General features: G+C 50.5%; 1 protein-coding gene across 12 annotated transcripts in view; it reads right to left on the minus strand.

Moving 5' to 3' along the window:
• Positions 1 to 750: 750 nt before the first annotated feature.
• FLNB (filamin B) overlaps positions 751 to 21,057 on the minus strand; it is a 139,463-nt gene continuing 119,156 nt past the window's right edge. For 7 of the 12 annotated variants that reach the window (XM_086367279.1, XM_086367278.1, XM_086367277.1 and 4 more), the window contains 10 exons: positions 20,655 to 20,807; positions 20,431 to 20,553; positions 17,499 to 17,765; positions 16,759 to 16,896; positions 15,284 to 15,399; positions 11,921 to 12,053; positions 9,022 to 9,198; positions 4,549 to 4,767; positions 3,220 to 3,423; positions 751 to 2,373 (listed from right to left, as the gene is read on the minus strand). In XM_086367279.1, the coding sequence (XP_086223405.1) occupies positions 2,186 to 2,373; positions 3,220 to 3,423; positions 4,549 to 4,767; positions 9,022 to 9,198; positions 11,921 to 12,053; positions 15,284 to 15,399; positions 16,759 to 16,896; positions 17,499 to 17,765; positions 20,431 to 20,553; positions 20,655 to 20,807 (1,718 nt within the window). In that variant the 3' untranslated portion in view covers positions 751 to 2,185. Of the gene's footprint in view, positions 2,374 to 3,219; positions 3,424 to 4,548; positions 4,768 to 9,021; positions 9,199 to 11,920; positions 12,054 to 15,283; positions 15,400 to 16,758; positions 16,897 to 17,498; positions 18,718 to 20,430; positions 20,554 to 20,654; positions 20,808 to 21,057 lie in introns of those variants that run through there. The other 5 variants (XR_015151482.1, XR_015151481.1, XR_015151480.1 and 2 more) reach the window with 3 other exon arrangements.

Here is a 21,057-nt window from a genome sequence, read left to right on the forward strand (position 1 = left end):
ACCCCCAGTGCAGGGCTGGGGGTCCAGAATGGACTTCCTGTCATCATGGCACCTGCTGGTGCCCAGGGGGAGAGAGAGGGATCCTGGGTTCCTGTTGTGTGTTTGCTCCCACAGCAGGATAAGCAGGGAAGTAGAGCTCCTACTCTGGGGACAAAAGGCAGGGGCCAGAATCCGCCCCCAGTGAGCCCCAAGACTGCAAACATGTTACCGCAGCATCTGAGTTAGCATCTTCACCATGAAATCATATCACGGCACTGCTGCAGCACAGGAAGCAGGGGCAAAGAGTGTCGTAAGCACACGGCAAGGAGAAGCTTCCCGAACAGCAAGGAGCAGCAGAGCGAGGGAAGACTCACCACCACCTCCAAACCCTGCTGTCCCAAGGACTGACAGGTGACGCCACTTCTTGCCTGAATACATTCCCTCCAGCGAGGGTTTCACAGCTCATCAGGAAAAAGGCTTCCTCTCTCTCTCATAAAACCACAGCCTTCCCCTCAGTGGGTTTCGTATCTGGGACTCTTAACCAGGGCAAACCTCAGCAGACTTCCCCGGGAGGCTGTGTTGGTGCCAGGGCGCCTCACCCTGATAAACTACCCCCCGGGGCCTGCGGAGAAATAGAACATCCCCCAGTGAAAAGAGACGAAGTTCCCTGTTGAGAGGCTTAATCTGCATCCTTTCGGCCAGGGTTTGGGAGGATGGGTCAGAGCCTCAAACCACTTAGGGAAGGACACCATTCAAGAACACCCGGGGAGCTTATGGAGCAAATGTATTTAATAAGTTATAAGATACAATTTACAGTCGGCATTTGGTTCCAGTTTCACTTCCACGTCCCAGTTCATGAGGCCTGTGGTCCTTCCACATCAGGCTTCGGGCAGTTCCAGTTTCTAACAGGTAGGCTTTGCCAACACGCATCCCCAGCTGCTGCACCTCGGGGAGGGTCACCCACCGCGCCCCATGCCGCCCACAAATGCAATCGAGATGACAGCAGCCGCCTCGGGAGGGGTCGGCAACCAGTCTGAAAGGACGGCCTGCTCAGACCACACCGCACATCTGGGCCCTGCAGTCAGCCAGCAACCCCCCAACACTTTCATTTTTATTCCAAAGCAGGTATGCAAGAAGGCACGCAAAATGCCTTATACCCCGTTTTCAGAATTTTGCAGCTGCCCCTGGCTTTCCAAACAGCCTCGGGTGGCATGTCCTTGGGGCCGAATATGTTTTCCTTGTTTCTGCGAATGGCGAAGGACCACCAGTGAGCTGTGGTCCTTCCCTCCCCTGTCATTCCTTGACTTTCAGGCCAAAGGTCGGCAGGGGTTTCCCTTCTATAATTATTTTCCAGAAAAGGGCCACGCTGGGGCCGACTGGGGGTGGGTGTGGAGTGTCTTGTGGCGCAGGAGGCCTCCGCTAACCCTCAGAAACGTACGCGGTCTCGCCGGACGTGCTGGAAACTCAACAGACAGACCGACGGCTGGAGCGTGGCTAAGAACGGGGACTCGTGTTGGTTTAAAAAAGCGGGGGTCGGGGGGGGGTGGGCAGGGAATCTTTGGCAAGTGGGGGACTGCTCACCACTCAGACCCGGTGATTGAAATGGACTTTGAAAACAAAAGCCAAGATCTAGCTGTCAAGATGGTCACACGGAATGATCCCGCAGGGAAGCAAGCAGCAGGATGAGGGCAGAGGCACCAGGAGGCCGTTTCGGCCGGTCTGTCACCTGGGACTCTGCCCTTGGGGGCGGCGGGGGGCGGTAGTAGTGTTAAAACAAAGGTGTCCACCTAGTACCCCTTTCTCACATGATATGGTCATCTTCTCTAAATGATAGCATAGACTAGGTCTCCTCTTTTTCCCTGCCCCTCCTCCCAGCCTTGTTTTGTAAACTAACTAATTTCATTTCTTAAAAATACGAGCCTGGTCTGTTCTGGTTCTGTCTGGAGGGGGTGATCTGTGCCACAAGAGGTCTGATTAGCCAGGCCTATTGCATTAATTTTCACTTCTTTACTCCCCAACATGTCCCTAAAGAGTCAAGTTTAGGACTTCTTTCTGTACTAAAAGGGAAAAAAAAAAAAGAGACAATGTTTTGAGGATGGGGTTCTCAGACCCACAAACAGGCCAGAGGACTTTGTATAAAACGAGTTAACAGACAAGCAACAGAAGCAGCCGCCAGCATGGCTCCCCGGACCCGACGAGCAGTGTTTTAAGGCACGGTGACGTGGAACGGACTGCCGGGGATGTGCTCCTCTCCCCACTTCACGGCCAGGACGTAATCCCCCCGCTCCTTGACGACGTAGGTCACGTTGTACTGCTGGTTGCCCACGTGCTTCATGGAGACTTCTTCGCAGGGGGTGGTGGGCCCGTGGACCCCGATCAGCAACATGTTGGAACCTGGGGGTGGGGGTGAGGGGCAGAGGAAGGTGGTGACGTCACAAAGATGCACCCAAGAAGGCAGAGGAAGAGGAGGGGAGGTGGGAGCCAAAGCAAAGGTAGGGGTTACTGCCTACACTTCTTGGATGATGCTTGGGGCCAGTGAGAGGCAGGAGAGCAGAGGACTCATACAAGTTCAAATCTCTGCCCTGCTGCTTCCTAGGTGGGTGACCTTGGACATGGAACCTCACCTCTCTCTGCCTTAGCTCCCCCAACTGTAAACAGAGGGTGAAAGTGTTTTAAAAAAAGAGAGACCTCCTGGGCTACTGGTGAGGTTTAGAGGAATTGTTATATGTGAAGCCCTTAGCACATAGTAAAACGGTTATGTAAGTGCTGACTACTCTAATCTCATTTACTCTCTTGAGAACCTTCAGGAATATTATTATTCCCATTTTAGAGAAGAGTAAACTGACTTTCAGAAAGACACTTAGTAACTTTCCCAAGGGCACATGGCTAATAAGCACTGGGAAGGAAAGGAGGGAGGGAGAGAGAAATAAGTAAGTGGTGGAGCCAGGTTTCCAGCCAGATGTGCCAGATGCCAGGCCCCAGGCAACTAAATCACATTGACACCCAAATAAATACCCAAGTTCAGACTGCAGTTAAAGCAGCTAGTGGCAGAGAAGAGGCCAGGTTACTGATTCAGTGTGATGGGGATAATGAAACCTCTCCTATGTACCTTGAGGTCATTTGAAAAACATCAAGTGGCAAATCATTTAAAAATACTCAGCGCAGAATAAGATGATGAGCATGTGACACAGAAGGTGTCCCCCCACACCTCCCTTCCCCGGGCAGGGCCAGGGTGCCTACCGGCTTTGCTGCAGTCCACCAAGAAGGAGCTCTTCTGGCCCAGGAAGGCCTTCGAGAGCCCTGCGCCCTTGGAGGTCACCTTGCTGGCGTCCGAGGATGCCTTGGGGATGGCGCTGTAGCACGTCTCCGTCGAGGACCTGGTCACTGACTCCACCAGGATGGAGGAGGTCTCGTTGGCCGAGCCGGGGCTGACCAGACGCTGGCCTGGGAACCAGGAGGGAGCAAATGGGTGTGACTGGTCAGACAAGGCAAGTGCCCCGAGCAGAAATCCCAGGAGAGCCCCAACTCCCCAACAATGGGATCCAAAAGCCACCACACCTCTCCCACACCCCTCCAACACCTGGGTCTAAATGCCACAGCTTACCCATCTCAACCTGCCCACTGTCTTCTGTAGAGTCCTAGGGTCCTGCCCCACAAAACTTAAGATCTGGCTTTCTGGGAATATTAGGAAGTCTGGCCTTGGTTGACCTGACGGAAATCCCTGATCTGGAAATCCCTCCCATATAACCATGTGCCATCCTATGGACGCCTTCCATTTATATAAAATATTTCTAAGCTGTGTAGAGGTATGGGAGAACACTGACAAAATATCAAAAATGATTCCCTCTACATATTAGAAAGTGATTCTCTGAATTTTTTTTTTGGCGGGGTGCAATGCCCCACGGCATGTGGAATCTTATAGCTCCCCGACTAGAGAGTGAGCCCAAGCTCCCCTGCAGTGGGAGTATGGAGTCTTAAACACCAGACTGTCAGGGAATTCCCTAATGTTTTAAGTTAGTTTATTTTTAATGTAATTGTCTGCTATGAACCCATACTACTTGCAGGACAGTGAACCAAGCAGAAAGAGACATGATGATGGAATTCACCACAATATTTACAGTGGTTACCTTGGGTGGCGGGCTGTGAGGTGGTTTTTACTGTTTGGTACTTTTTTTAGTGTTCTCAAGAAGGCACGTTTTTATAAATTTATTTAAAAAAAAAAACCACTTTTGATTCTTTTAAAAGTGAAGGTTAGAAATGAGAGGATTTTTCAGGCCCTGATCAAAACAAATACATACGATTTCAAATATGTAAGCACTCCTTTTCTGTTAGAGACCTAACATGTTTTCTCAACTTCTACAGCCCTGCTCTGCCTCCTTATTCTGCAGGTTTTGAACATGCCATCCCTGCTGGCATGTCCTATTACTTCTTTACCCCAAGATTCAAGGCAGATTCAACGTATCTAAAATCATCCAGTTTCTACCAGTGGTTAGCTCTGCCGATACTGTAACAAGATCACCTCCCCTGCTAACAAGGGGAAGATTAACTTCAAAGTCATTTGGTCATTACCTGTCACCTTGGCCTTGAATGGGCTGCCCACGATGTGGTTGGGCCCGCCATATTTGACGCCAATCAGGTAGTTTCCAGGAGCCATGGGGGTGTACATGACCTTGTACCCTTCGGGGGTTTCCTGGCAATCCATTTTAACCTTGGACGGCCCTTCGATGGTGACGGATAATGTCCCTGGCCCTGCTCGGGTGGTATTGATGAAAAATTCTGACTGGATACCTGGAAGAAAGGAAGCGGGAATAAAGATCACATGAACAGCTGGAGGGATTGGTGGTGGTGGGGGTCTGAGGGAGTGTGCTGGGGGCCCTGAAGCAGCGGTGGGGCACACAGAGGTCCCCTCACAGAGGGGTCACCTTGGTGTGGGAACCCACCTGTACTAGCTCTGAGTTCCTGGCACAGAGAACTTCAGGTCCTGGGGAATGGTGACCCCTTCCAAGGTCCAGGCAGAAGTGTGGCTGACCTTCTGCCCGCAAGCACCCACCCCCGTTCTCCTCCGGGCACGAACCATGGCCGAGGGCGAGAAGCCCAAGTCACCATTGTGCTCCCGAAGTGCTGCTTCAGCCCCCGGAGGCCAGCTCTGCCTCCAGGGGTGGGGCAAGCGTGGGCCCCTCTGACCTTTTCTTTCTCCTCTGGGTAGACTTGGAGAAGCCCAGGCCGCCCAGAGCTGCCTCCTTCCTCCTCAGGCTCCTCACCCCAGACACCATCCTGTAGATGGGCCAGCCGTCTTTCTGGGATCTGCCAGCCCCCGCACTGTGCCCTGAACAACAGCAACAAGAAGGCGACGAAACAGCAGCTCTGCTAATTACCACTCACACCTCTCTGACTCTTGATCCTGTGCCCAGTGCTCTACACGCCCAGTGATTCCTCTTTAGCAAACAACACTGAGGCTCAGGGAAGTTCAACCACATGCCAGTCGGAGCTACAGGACAAGTGGCAGAGCTGGTATCGGAGCATGTGTGTGCGGCTCCGGAGCCCCAGCCTATCTGCTGGCTGGCTCGGAAGCCCTAACCCAGTTCCAGGACATTCTACTTCCTACCTGCCTGGTATACAAGGGCCCCCTGCACAGACATCCTGCCTTGTGATAGAAGGAAAGCTGGGCCAAGACAGAGTGCCAGCCAACGATCACAGTGGCGTTCCTGCCTGAGCCCAAGGCCCTGCAAAAGCCCCCAGCTCCCTTTCCAGTTCCAGGCAGGAAGAGGTAGGGCCCAGACACCCGCTGCAGCGCCCTCTATGGGGCACCCTCGGCATAGCATTCCCGTGCAGGGCTGTGCTCTTCCCAGAGCCCTGGACCCCGCCCCAGCTGGGAACTATTTTGGTTTAATTATAGCTCTGAGGCCAGAGAAAGAATTATTGTTCTGGTTATCAATAAAACAAAGGAACTGCTATCACACAACCCCAAACACAACCCAGCTGTTTCTGGAAGCTCCTGAGGCTCCTGTCCCAGCAACACCCACCCCCATCCTGTTCCCCCCAACTATCTCAAATGTGCTGTTCAGAAGCCCTCACGACAGCTGCTGCTGAAGCAAGGCTTTGCAGGTAAAGGGAGGAGGCTGTGCAAACAAGGGACAGGATTTCCAGGAAGTAGCTGCAAGTGACAATAAGGAAAAAGAGATACTTTTAAAGTGAAGATGAAAAGACCTGGCCTTGCTCTTGCTCCATCCCTGAGAAGCATCAGTTCATCATGACTGTGAGGGCCCAGAAAGGAAGACCAGGTGCAAAAAGAGAAATAAGGAATTACAGGACAAGAGCAACCTATCAGGTGGAGTTCCTTACTATCCCCGTTTTACTAGAACGAAAGTGGAGGCTCAGAGAGGTCAGACCACTCATCCCAAGTCACACAGCTGGGGACTGACTGAACTGGGATTTAAACAGAAGGTCTGTCTAACCCAGAGCTAGTGCACTCACCCAAGAGTGGATGGGAGGAAAAAAGTCCACACACAGGAGTTCCCTCTTACCACTGCCTCCAGCTAGAACCAGGACCCAGGACATCTGTGGGCATGGCCCTGTTACGTGTTATTTTTCTAGTGTAATATTTGCTTTTTCTGTTTGTTTTATGAAGTCCAAAATTACTGCTGCTCTTTTTAATTAATTAATTTTTTGGCTGCACGGGATCTTCGTTGCTGCTCTCAAGCTTTCTCTAGTGTCCCCCCGCATTGCCATGTGTGTACAGATGAGTCCCTGTGAGTGTGATGGAGCCCTACTACATCCTGAAGGTGGGTGAAGGGTGCTGGGCCAAGGTTGTGCTCATACACCTTGTGCAGAGTAGGGTTCCGGGAACATTTCATCAAGAAAATGGCTCTTCCAAGCAGAGAAGCCTGGAACTCCCTGGTGTAATTGCTGGCCTTCTCAGCCCCTCTGCAGCGAAGAGTCCCACCCCAAATTCTCCACATTCCCGTGCTTCAAAACCTGCAGAATGGACCATTCAAAGCTCGAGCAAAGAGATACAGCAAACCCACCCATAAAAACACAGGGAAGCCCGCTCTGTGCCGAGGGTCAGGATGCGGGCCCTCTGGCAGTCGTACACAGACACCTTTTCATTCCACACACACTGCAGCTGTGTAAGCCGGGGATGGAGATTTGGGAAAAGGCCTGGGAGCGGGAGGGCTAGAAAAACAAGACGCCTTCCCCTTGACAAGAGCAATATTTACACAGGGCTTGAAACAGACGCGCTCTGTACCTCCTGCTCCCGGCTGGGAGTCTCCCTGGAAGACCAGCTCCCTCCCTCAGCAGCATCCAGTGCCTGCAAAGCACAGTCTGAAACCCGAGCTCCTGAGAAGGCCTGTGTGCCAACAGCCTAGAGGAAGCACCACAGGCCCCAGCACTGCAGGTGTGATCCACCAGGGGATGAGGTGGCTGCTGGCGAAGCAGGAGACCGCAGTGGCCATGGTGGGGCCTGGCCTGAGGCCTGCTGGGGCTCCAAGTGCCAAGAGGACCCCGCCTGGGCTTCAAGGGTTGATGGTGCATCAGGGGCCAAATGCCCGCACTGCTGCTGCCTGGGGACCTTTCAAAGCAGCTGGGAAAACAGGGGTCCTGGTGTAGGACACCCCACAAAGCGCGCCAGGGGTGTAGCTGCTGCCTCGGGGCAAGTCAGCCACTTAGGAAAGCAGAACTAAGCGCCTAAGGGAACAGGCCTCGAGGCTGTGAACCCAGACAGATTTCAGCTCTGCCCCTCCAAACTAAGTAGTGTTGGGGAGCAGCCCAACCTTTCTAAGCCCCACGTTGCTAATCTGTAAAGCGGACATGTCCCAGGCCAAAGCAGTCCTGTGCCTCTTACAAAGGGCAAGCTGCTGGCCCAGAGCTCGGTGTGGAGCCAGACTAGATGGGCCTGGGGAGATGGGGAGTCCTCACACAGACCCCGTGGGAAGTACTGCTGAGGCCACTGTTTTGGCCCAGAGTCTCAGTGTGGCTAGCCAGCTGGTCAGTCACTCCTGCACCTGGGCAGGTCCCTCGGGCCCTTAGGATGCTTGTTCCTCGGGGCTGGTTGCCAGGCAACCACAGCTGCTCATCTCCTTGCCCATGGGCGAGAGGGGTCTCCTGTCTCACTCACCCAACCGGGGAACACTAAGAGCAGAATGTGTACACCCAAGGGACTCAAGAAACTGGGCTGCCTTCCTAAGAGAGCCCAAAGTAACACCCAGACGCCAGCCGTGCCCCAGTGGATCCAGGCCTGCAGAGAAACCCACCCTGGCACCTTGCCTGATAGTGACGCACTGGACGTGGCCGACACCCACCTCTGTGTTCACAGCACGGACACTAACTGCAGCCACCACGCGGTGGGCAGATCTGTAGGTCTTGACACAGAAAGTTCCTTAGGATGTCAGGTGACAACAGCAAGTTGTACTACAACACAAACAGCACTAAGACCATAGCTATTTAATAAAAGCAAAACTCCATGTCTGCTTCTTTAATGAACCGACTAGCCAAGAAACCAAGTGATCAAGACTGAAGACCAACAGAGAGACAATCTGAAGGTCCTCCCTTGATGTGTTAGCCTTCCTTCCTCCTGGACCCAGAGGGAGGGAGGGGCGAAAAGCACGATGGAACTTTACCTATTTCCTCTCTGCCCATATTTTTTACAAGCTAACACGCCCTATTTCTGTCAAGGGTTAAAGATGAATTTGACTGTTTGGGGATTTTCCCCTCCTCTGTTAGGATCAGAATAAGAAGGAGCCTGGCTGAGACAAGTCTTACTGCGGATCTGATATGTTTCTAGGAGCCCAGGGAGCTGGCAGGTAGGGGACCTCTCCGGAGGCCCATTACATGCATCACAAACTCTGTGGATCCTCAAAACGAGAGATGCTGTGTTGAATTGCCTATCAGTGTCCTGATCCTAAAAGGACCTGGCAAAGGAAGACAGCTGACTGCAGTTTCCCTGGGGAGGGTAGGCAGCTGGCTTCCCAGGGCTTGCAAAGCTTCATCTGCTCTTCCTTGGGGCAGGCTCGTTGCACACGAGAGGCAGAGGCAGCATGTTACCTGTGGAGCCTCCCTCAAGCCCTGCGCCATAGGCTGACACCAGGGCGGGGTTCCCCGCTTGTCCAGGCTCCCCGACGCGCACTTTGAAGGGACTTCCAACCACGTGGCTCCCGTTGAACTTGACGTCAATCGTGTGGATACCATTCTCGTGGGGGATGAAGCGAACAGCATACTTATCTGCGAGAATGAGCAAAGGCACAGGGTAAAACGGGGCCTGTGAACACAACCTTGATGGGTGGGGACAAGAGAGAGGAGGCCAACCTGAGAGGGCCCACCTGAGGTTACTAACGAGACCATGGTTCTCCCACAAGCCTAGCGCCCAGTGTTGGTGATCTAAACCAGACGGGCCTCTCTGCATGTCCCTAGGCTGCCCTGCAGGAAATGCATCCAGGTCCCGAACGCAGTGTTTAATCCCCTGTGGCCTCAGCCTCAGGGGGACGCTTCTTTTATGGAAAGCTCACTTCTGGCAAAGTTTCTCCGCTTGGCCACTTGTAGGGGGGAAAATGGTTTCATCGGACATTAATGCTCCTTAAGTAAGCTCCAAGCTAGCAGCTGCCCCACAAGGCAACAGCCAGATTTCTCACTCTGTGTTTGGGTCACAGCCTGTGGCAAGAGGATCTGTTAGCTGAAATGGGCTCCTAGAATATCCTCCCATCACGCACCCCTCAACAGCCTACTTCTTTCCTGAAGGGCTCTCAGCTGGGAGGCAGAGTCTGTTCTCTCTTGGCTGCTCCCTGGCTCCTCGTACCCTCCACCCGCTTTAGAACTTCTGTTGCTCAAAGTTCCACCCAAACCCTCTTCTAGTCTCTTCTGGACTCTCCCCACATGGAACTGTCACCCATATATCCTTCAGCGCTGCACCATCCCCCACCAGGGAACCACTCCTCCTCTCAGAAAGCCAATGTGTTTCAAGGGAAATTGATCCCACCCCCAGGGATGGTCCTTGACTGGGTCAAGCTAATGGGGAAGAGTGAGGGGAGAAATCCCTTTTCCCCCAAGCCTAATTCAATTAGCACATAGCATTTAGCCACAGGAAGTGACCAGGAAGGAGCATGTGTGTTCAGTGAGATAAGAAGGGAGGTTTGCTGAAGACTTCTGCAAAAGAAGCATCTTCTGAGAAAGAATCTTGAGGAGAGGATGTTTCCCTTGATTAGCATTGTGTGCTGCTGCAGCTATCTTGCCACCAAGAGGAAGGCTGTTGCAAAATGAGGCCCACAGATCAGAAGAAAAAGCAGAGATGTTTGGGGCCATGGACAAAGTAGCTGAATGGCTGAATTAAATTGTCACTGAAACCCATCTTAGATCCTGAACAGATCCCTTTAATGTGTGTAATGGACCCCCTTTATTATATGAGTTGGTTTGAGATGGGTGTTCTGTAATTTATCAAGAGCTGACTCACTGGAAAAGATCCTGATGCTGGAAAAGACTGAGGGCAGGAGGAGAAGGGGACGACAGAGGATGAGATAGTTGGATGGCATCACCGACTCAATGGACATGGTTTTGGATGAGATGGTTGGATGGCATCGCCGACTCAATGGACATGGGTTTGGGTGAACTCCAGGAGTTGGTGATGGACAGGGAGGCCTGGCGTGCTATAGTTCACGGGGTCGCAAGGAGTCGGACATGACTGAGCGACTGAACTGAACTGAAACTCTGTAATAAGGCATCGACCAACCCTCGTCCACCCACGGCCACTGTCCTGAGTTTTCCTAACTGCATCATCGTCTTTCTACCCTATCGCCAAGCTACATGTAACCTTCCTGAATTCACTTTCATTCCTTATGGCCAACTGCGCTCTGCCCTAAAGTCCTTCCTCTGCATTTCTAACACTGCTGATTTCTCACATGGACCACTCTGGGAGCATCAGCTCATGACCATGTCTTTCAGATGAACCAAAGCACTCTTTCTAATCTGGTCTAATCTGATTATCTAATGCTAACCCAGGTTTCAAGTGTCTACCCTCACTGTGCACAGAGCAGGGCACACAGCAAACACCCAGCAAGGGCAGTGGTCGCAGGGCCCGTCCTCATGCATCAGGGCCCACACTTAATGTTACCTTCTCTGAGAAGTCCTCCTGACCGCGTCAAGGCAGAAACCCTTTTCCTCTCCTGCTCTGATCATCTTTACCATTAGATTCTCAAATCTCCTGTGCTGTTGGTGATCAGCAGGGATCCTCATCAGGGCACTGCATTTTTCTGGCTCACTCTCTCTAGGTCCTCCCTAGAGTCTGTGCTCCTCCTTGAGGAGCAGGAGTCATGTCTTCCTCAGTCTTACCTTCCTGTCAACTCTTGACACTTCATATTTGCTCACTGCAAAACGGTCTTGTTAAAGCTGATTGACATCACACAATTCCATACACCAACCAAGGTGGCGAGCAAGAAAATCCCATGCTAAGTCCTATTGAGGACTCAGATTATCTCTTTTTTTTTCTTTTGGCAGCAAAGCTTGCAGGGTTATAGTTCCCCAACCAAGGATTGAACCCAGGCCCTCAGCAGTGAGAGTGCAGAGCGCTAACCCCTAGACCACCAGGGAATACTACAGATTATCATTTACATCAATCAACCTTCCCTTCAGAGTAAACTGAAGTCAAAGTGTACTTATTCATTTCATAAGGTCAACAGTAAAAATCTGTGATATTTACTTAAAAGATGAGAACATCACAATGAATGTCATGTGAAAGAATTTGAAAAACAACCGAAAATAAAGACATATTTGTTAAAAAAAAAAATAGAAGGGGTGTTATATCTCAAAGCCTGTCCCTAGCAAATGTTTATACCCTCATTTGTAAACAGTGTCTGGCAATAGCAAAGGGAATCCGAAGGCCCCGGAAAGGCCGACGACTCCTCTGCTGGGGCAGTCACTTGCAGAAACATCCCTGGGTGGGGGCGCTGGCACTTACCTGGCTCCAGCTCAGACACGTGGCATTCCTCCACGGCTCCAGAGGGGCTGTGCACCTTTGCATCGATCTTGCCTTTTGCCCCGTTCAACCTTATAGCAAAGGAGGCTGGCTGATTAACTTTTAATCCCGATTCCTAGAAGTCAACACATGAGACTTGTTACAGCCCTTGGCTTTCTTGCTCAGCAGCACACACCATGCCAACCTAGGATTCCTAGCGGGGGGTAGTTCTCATGCAAATAGGCCTGGAACATGTTTTATTATGTATTATCTGCCAACAAAAGAGCAGGTGAGTAATTCCACATTTCCAGCATTAAATATAGGAAAGCAGAGATAAACATCTGCACAGTCTTGTATCTAAACCATCTTGACTCAGACATGGTTCCTGGGTTTGGAGATTCGAGACATCCTGGTCAACAGGACTACAGTTTCAGCATTCCAAAGAAACCTGTACAAGCCAGAAAACCCAGGATCTTCCAGATCCACCCCCAGCAACCACCAAAAAAAAAAGAAAGACCAAAAAAACCCTTCCATTCTCCACCCCAGTTTTAGAAGTAACCTAGCAGCTGATAAAACCATGCAGTCACTAACATGAACAAAGTTTTTTTTTTTAATCTCATGGGTGGAGATGGAGAGAACTTTTAATAAATCTGTAAAGGGCTACCCATGATTTTTCTTTCAAGCAGTACTGCACGGTGGTTAAAAATCAGCAGGACCTGGGGTTGCTGCCGTTTCCTAGGTATGTAACTACTGCTGAACCTCTCTGAGCCATAGTTTCTTCATCCGTAAAAATGGGCATGATAACTAAAATCTACCTCAGAGAGCTGGTACAAGGATTAAACGAAGTTGTGCATTCAAGGCACTCAGCATAGGACCTGGCCCATACATCGAATAGTTTTAAAACAGAAATGTCAGCTTCTCCTTATATATTAACACACATTTAGAAGTTTTCAGTGTCCCCCCCTCCACCAAAAAAAAACATGGGAGAAGTATAGCTTTTGCTCTTTACTGGATGAGTTTCACTCTCCATGGTTTCGCCTGGAAATTGTATCCTCTGCTGGGAAAAAGGGATTAGAAGTTCAGATGCTTGAGGTATTTCAAGATTGGCCAGTCCTGAAGAGCAAAATTTTACAAGGCAACAGTTTTGATGTAAACTTGGTCGGACGGCTACTCAGATGATAACTCTCAAGCAGCACGGCTCATACTCAACGTGCCACCGAGGCACCCGAGGGTCTTGTGAAAATGCAGATTCTGATTCAGTAGGTTGGGGCCAGAGCCTGGGATTCCAGGTTTCTAGTAAGTCCCCATGCGATGCTGAGGCTGCTGGTCCAAGGATTACACCTTGGCAAGGCGCTAAAGCAGTGCCGTCTAGTTGAGTAGTCACTACTCACATGTGGTTTTATATATATATATAAACTGAAATATATATATATAAACAAATATATATATAAGCTGAAATCAGTTCAACTGTAAAATTAAGTCCCTCAGTTACACTAGCCACATTTCAAGTGCCCAAGAGTTGCAAGTGGCTCACGGCTGCCCCTGGAGATATGGGACATTCCCACTGTTGCAGAACATTCTACTAGACCGAGCCACCCTAGAGTTACAGACGAGGGAGGAACGAACCCAAAATTACAGAGTCTTTGATCACCAGACCACCCCCATCCAACCGCCTCCCCTACAGAATGCCAGCCGACTCCAATTTTCTAAAAAGTCTCAAACGCGAGACAAAAACAAGCCTGTCTTTCCTAACCAGGCCCAGATGTTGCCATGTAGCCTGCTAGTAAACCTCCAGAAAATACTTTACATATCCCTTGGCATCAAGTAACAAGGGGAGAACAGGGGACCAAGTTGACACACAAGTCCGTCCTGTTGTGGCAGCGGGTTACACAAGCTTAATGGACACACCAGCCTGCTGCACACTTATTTCAGTATTTCATGACCAAGCTGTCGTAAGAGGATTCGACAGAAGTCTCTTGGAGGTGACTACTCCACATCAGCTCCTTTTGGATGGAACCATTTACGTTACCTGAATCCGCTTGCCACTAAATCCTCAAGAGGGAGATAAACACCTCGGAAGATCCAAAAGAAATCTTCGAGATGCATGAAGGCAGCTCTGAGCCCCTCAACAAACGCTGGGTTTATCTCCCTCCGTAGGTTTTAGTTAAGTTGGCCACAGAAGCGACTTCTGTTAAGAAGCCTTTAAATGAAACACAAGGGAAACACCTGCACTGCCGTGACCAGTCAGCACCCGTGGCACTCACCGGAGGCCGCTCCAATCTGCAGACCGTGACTCTGGCTGGGGTTCTGATCGGGTTCCCTAATGTTGGGGACAGCTAGCAGCACCAGTTTCCCTTCAGGAAGAGTCAGACTCTCAAATATTTTAAACCGAGTGCATGGACCCAGGTCCAAAGATATCAATCATCGATCTGAGATACAAGGATGAGTTTTCATCCATCCGTTATTTTCAAGACCCAGGGGCCACCGATGGTTCTAGAGGAATCCCTTTAACCAGAAATCATCTTTTGGGATTCTGGTATTATTTCACAGCCAAATTGCTATAGCTGACTCAGACAGCTAGTTATCTTCAGTGTCCTAAGACCCAAAGGGATCCCCAATGTTCTTAGTTTGCTGAAGACTCTAATGCAACCTTGAATGGTGTGCCCTCTTTAAGCCAGGGTGAGAAACTGCACTTCCTGCCATTCTAATAGGTTGGGCCACGTAACCACCTGCCACAATGCCAGGACTGGCATTAAGGTGGCGGCTATTAAGAGCAAGGTTCTGGAGCCTCACTCTAGCTGGCTCCTACGAGCTGTATATTCTCTGCACCTCAGGTTTTCTATCTTTAAAAGGAGGGTCAAGAAAAACCTATTCACCAGGCTGTTGCAAGGACTGGGAAGTAACACCAATACAATTCTTAACACAGTGGCTTGCACACACTTATAAATAAATCAGCCTCGTAAAAGAAATCACAATTGACTTTCTCGAGGAAAAGGAAGCCAATGATAGCAAGCTGAACATCACAGAACTGTTAGTTTTGCGTTTGTTTTGTTTTAAAAGCCTTCCTTATCCCTTAACCAACGATTAACAGGCCTTCTTTGTTTCTCTTGGATAAATATTTAGAAAACAAACTCATTCCCAAATGCTAAGGAGTTTTGTTGACCATGGCTGCTTTTTGCTTGCCCCAACAGTCTCCTGTCCTAAATGTGACTCTGCCCCGGGAAAGCTCCCCTACGACTGGCGGCATCTGTGGTCAGAATGCGCCGGGGCCCTTGGCACAGAGTCGGAGATTGAAGGGGCCGTGGGAGTCCAGGGCCTCACTGGTCAGGCTGTGGCCAAGGAGATGGATGTTTCCTTGCGTCTCACCTGAAGGCTCAGAACAGTGAGGCGGCGGGCGTCGTCCGAGGGCGCGATCACCGGCACCACATAGGGACTTTCGGGAATATGCTCGTCATTGAACTTGATGGAGACCTCGTAGTTACCTGTGGGCAGAGGAGAGTCCCACAGTGTCAGAGATCCCGGGAGGGCAGTCCCAGAGCAGCTGCCTGGTTCTGGGAGAAGAGACCCCCCCCCCCCGCCACAGCCCACAGCACCCCCTGCCCACGGTTGTATAACTGGCTGGTTCAGAGAGGGTCACCCGGCTCACACCAGGCCAACGCGATTTTCGTAGTTGAATGAGGGCACATATTCTTTTATTTTTTTTCCATCTTAGATACTGTGTTTAACAATTTCAAAGACTAAATCACTGAAGTGTGTCTTTTGTGCTTTGCCTGCGTATATGTGAGCCCATACACACATCAACATCTGGCCTGTATGCCCAATTTCTTTCCAAAAGAGAGGCTTATGACCAAGCGTTGTATCAGAAATTATATACTTAAGAATAAGAATGTTTCATGTAGCCAGGATCCCATTATTGATCCTGAACGATGAAGAGTAGGACAGAAACTGTGACAACAGGGGTAGAAGCAGAGTGATGACTAAAGAAAGTTCAAAGAGGAAGGGCGGGGACCCTTAACCTGGGCTCAGCAGGGCTGCTGCACAAAGGTCTGTGCGCAGGACTCAGGAGATCCAAACTTGGATGGGAGAAACCTGTATCTTTATTTCTACTAACACCTAACTGTACTTCAGCATTGCCCTCTTCTAGAAATGCTGACAAGAAACCACAGTGCATTAAGAATTGTGATTTTTGTCACCAAAAAACAATCACTTTTCAGTTTTATATGTATCCTGACACAGCAGTTATACTCATTACCACTTAGAAACTACAGGAGTTAACAGACCATCACCGAGTCATATGATTTAATGTATTCATGAAAACCTGTATACATTGCTAAGTTACTTATCTCTTCCTTTAAAAAGATTTTGAAAACAATACTTTAATTGATTTCTTTTATGATCCAAAGTAATTTATTTCATGTGTTTAAAGATATTTCCTGAGATGGTCCCCAGGGCCCTCACCAGATGCCAAAGAATCCATGGCACAGGACAGGTTGAAACCCCTGTTCAAGGGAGCTCAGAGGCTGAGGCCCCTCTTCCGGGGCAGACACACCGGCCACTGGTGAAGGGCGGGTCAAGAGAGGCTGCTCAGTGGGGACAATGAACCAGCTGAACAAGAGCACACAGAGTGAGGCCAAGAGAGAGGCCAAGAGACAGGGAGAACAAGAATTCCTGCCCCTGCAAGGCCTGGGGGATACACCACAACTGGATTTCTAGGAGACATGCCCATGTGCCCATACAGAAAAACTCCTCTTCTACTGGTGCTAGCCTGACGAGTTTCTATTCCTTACAACCAACCATCCCCAAACAAGGATGATGTCCTCCATTGGCCCCTGAGTACCTACCAGGTTCCTGGGCAATATAAGACACACCACAAGATCCGTTTTTATGGTCATCGAATGTAATCTCGGCCTTACTGGGGCCCTCCACGGCGATGGAGAGGCCCCCGGCGCCTGCCTCCCGGGTCCAGATGCTGAACTCCGCTGAGACAGAGAAACATCTGGTCAGTGACTGAGCCCTGGTGCTGGGTTTCGTTTGTTCCCAGCGCTTTCCTCTTTCTCTAATCCCAAGCAGAGCCCAAGCAAGGGCACTGCAGATGTGTGCTAAGCACCATCCATGACTACACAAAGTTCATGGCATCAGAGCGTCTTTTGAATACACGCAAACCAAGCCAGAACAAGATGAGATTGTGCAGACTGTACAGATTTTCCCACCCAGCAACCACTACTGCAAGGGACCACTGCCATCAGTTTTAAAGAATTCTAGCATGTTCCATACCTGCAAGATGCTCTGCAAACAGTTTCATGACCCTGATCCTCTCTGAGACACTCACAACACTCACCCTTAAATTACAGGCTCCAAGAAGTCCCTCATGGAGACACTTGTTTAGTTTTGGATTAGCAAGCAACTCCCAAATGTCTTTAGCCACGGAAGCCTTGTTTTAAAGAAAGCCCCTTCATACCACCAGTCAGAATCACACATACAAAGTCTTCCTTTCAGCACAGGGTGAAGGGTACAGGGTGCTCACGCCGCCAGGCTGAGCTCAGTCTTCTCAAACAAAAAGAAAGCTGCCCAGAACGCTCACCCGGAACTCCGGCTTCTCCTCGCTCCAGGCCAGGGCCGCCTGCCCGGACCTTGTGGGCACCCCCTTCGCCCAGCGGCCCCACAGTGAACTGGAAGGGGCTGCCAGTGACGTGCTGGCCACGGTACTTGACGCTGACGGTGTGAACGCCCATCTCCTGGGGCACGAACCGGACGCAGTGCGAGTTCTTCCCCACCGGCACGATCTCCGCCTCGGTCACGCGGCCAGAGGGGCTGGTGACGTGGGCCGACATGTCACTGCTGTCAATTTCTGAAAGGGGGCAGGGAGAAACAGAAGGGTCAGGACGAGGGCCTGAGGTGGAACAGGACATGCAGGGCAAGCAGAAGAAGGCAAAGTGAGTGCAGCCCAGGGGTGTGGGGTGCTCAGGCTTCCTCTCATCCCAGCTGGATGCTTGCCCTCCTGTCTCCCTCAAACCCCCGGGTGCTTGTGGTCAGCATGGAGAGAGCAGGGCCCCTCCGGCCACTCAGTGCAGAGAACGTTCTGGGGGCACTGTACAGCCCTCCTGGCTGGAGCTGAGTTAATTCAGTCAGAAGTAACTCAGAGTTAATTCCATACAGAGGTATCAAACCAGAGCCTGAACTGATAGTCACAGGGTGTAAATAACAACGATGATGGCTCAGATGTTTCTAAGCCAATGTGACATGGGGCTATCGGCATGCTTACAGGGACTCTTTTCCACAGGTAACAACACAAAAAGCACTGTCAAGAAGCACTGGCATTTCTTCTAGGTAACAAGTCTAAATGCATTTAGAGGAGAAAGTGAACTTGGGTTGGTTCCAGTGGCAAAGGGAAAACCACGCGTGAGCAAAGCTTTGAGCAAACTGAAGACCAGAGGCTGCACTTCCAGAAACACAGCGCCTTGGGTCCCCAGCATTAGGAAGCAGACTGTGTCTGTTCCACATGACGTGCTCAGCCATGCCAGCGACTTGTGCTTGCATGACACGGTGGAGTCAGGCGTGCCGCAAGCAAGGTGACCAAGTAATGCCATCATCGAGGGCAGCACAAAACCGCATCCTGCAGCCCTACGGGTTCCGGGTAGCAACTCATGACTCTGAGCCCTGAGGATGCAGGAAGGAGGTTGAGGGGAGGTGTCCCCACACGGCCTGGGTCTGCAGGGCCTCTGCTCCCTTCTAGTTGGCGAGAGGGGATGCTTTAGGTAAGGAGGGGGAAAGTGAGTCTCCACCAGAGTCATCAGGGAACACTGAAAAGAGGAAGGAGTCAAGAGTCAGATGAGACTTTAGAGAAAGGGTAACCGTCCTCATCACACAAAGAGAAGACACAGACAGATAAAGGGAACAGGAAACATAATTCCCCAAATAAGGAAAGTGAAGAAATGAAAACACAGTTCATCTGCACAGTGACTGGAGAAATGGAGCTGCAAACTTTCTTTCCATCAGACTGATCAGTGTGAGAATGTGCTACTCAGTACCGGTGGGGAAAGGGAGAAACACCAATATGTCTTCTGGAGGACTGGCTGCTGAGGCATAGCGGCATTTGAAATGTGTGAGCCCAGCAATCCCATTCCTGGGCATCAGTCCACCGTGATGAGAGATGTCACAGGGCACTGATTAAAGAGGTCAAGGGATGGAGATGAGAGTACCTGAAATGATGGTGTATGTACCTAGAGGTGAAATGGACTCTTATGCAGCCAATCAAAGATGATGGGGAAGTGTATTTTAGTGTGGAAAGATGCCTACAATATAGTGAGCAAGAACTGCATCAGTGCGACCAGAGATGGAACCTGTCTGTCTAGGAGGCTGGAGTCACCCAAGGTCCAGCTCTGGACCTCAAACATGAACCACAGTCTCCATGGATGGTGGGATACCAGGTGACACTTACTTCCCCCGGTTTTGAACATATGAACTTTCTTTCTTTTTTTTTGACCACATGGTAAGGCATGCAGTATCTTAGTTCCCCAACCAGGGATTGAACCAGCGCATACTCTCTGCAGTGGAAGTTTAGAGTCTTAACCAGCAGACCACCAGGGAAGTCTGGCACATGAATTTTTATGATCATAATCCATGCATATCTCTTTAAGGTTTCTTAGTCTGGACACTCCAGTAATGAGGTTTCTACCGACATCCAGAAAGGAAGAAACCATCAAGTATTGCTGCGAAGGCAGAGCAAATGGACATGGGACAAGTTAGGAAAGATGCGAGACACTGGAGTTTTATCTAGAAGCCAGAAGTTCATCACAACGTGAGCTTCATCTGAAGACTGTTTAGATTTTCTGTCCTCATAAAATCTACAACTCTACACACCGCATGCCAGAGGAGCCTCAAGTGACTTACACAGTCACTGCTTAATAGAAAGAAACTGGGCCACATTTCAGACAGACTAAGGCTGCTGACTGGCTAATTTGGGCAAAGGGCTAGCTGTGGCCCAGCCACCCACCCAGGCTCGCACCCCAGCCCTCATTCCAATTTTAAGAATGAAAGGGACAAATGGGAATCAGAAAGATGTCACTGGGCTGACACCTCTTTGCAAATATGAATATCAGTAGGGTCACTTCTCTCACTGTTAGTCCAGCTAACAGACAGTAAATTCTCAAAGCTTATCTATTTTTCCCCCATGGGATGTGATAAAGCTATTTTCACCTGGAAGAAGGATAAGTAAATAGATTTACTTTTCATGGATAGGCCTCTGTGAAAACAAGTAAATAAATAAAATTAAATTCAAAAAGTAGGAAATGGCAACCGACTCCAGTATTTTTGCCTGAAAAATCCCATGGATGGAGGAGCCTGGTAGGCTACAGTCCACGGGGTCACAAAGAGTCAGACACGACTGAGCGATTTCACTTTCACTTTCAAAAAGTAGTCCCCCATAGCAGACACGGACGGTACCTTCTGGGCCAAGCCCGGACTTGGATTCCAGTAGTGCCCACTGCCTGGACCCACGAGCCCCTCAGGCTCACCTGGGATTTTCAGGTTCAGGTCACAGATGCTGCCAACAGTGGCCACAGACGGGGCTCGGCTGGTACGGGTGATGCTCTCCTTGACTCTTCCCTCCCCGCTGATTTTCACGGTGAACGGGCTCCCTGCAAAAACCGAGAGGGCCCTTGAGAGCAGCCCAGAGCCCACAAACAGTGTCTACGGAAAACCAAGCAAGGGACGCGGACAGCAGAGAGACCACACGCACCAGGCACGTGCTCGTCAGCGAACTTGGTGGAGACGATATAAACCCCAGGCACAGTGGGGAAGTAGGAGACCTTGCAGGTGCCGTCCTCCAGGTCCTCGGTCTGGATGTCCACCTTGCTAGGGCCTTCCACCGCCAAGGAGATGCCTCCGTAACCTGCAACACAGTTGCCCGGGGCCGCTGTGACAGCAACTCATCACCAAGGGGAGCAGAAAGGACCTCCACCCCTGCAAATGCTCCAGACAACAGAAAAGACAGTAACAGTGGCCCTGTGGGACAGCCCTGGGCAGAAGAGTCAACTACAGGTTTCTGCACTGAAATAAATAACCTGGCTGAATATGGCCTTGACCATACCTTTTTCTCAAGGCTCTCTACTAACATCCCACCGACCACCTGGGGAAGATAC

The sequence above is a fragment of the Bos grunniens genome, chromosome 22, assembly GCF_055505025.1.
Source record: "Bos grunniens cultivar Pamir isolate PY7600 chromosome 22, Bosgru_T2T1.0, whole genome shotgun sequence".
NCBI classification, from domain to species: Eukaryota; Metazoa; Chordata; class Mammalia; order Artiodactyla; family Bovidae; genus Bos; species Bos grunniens.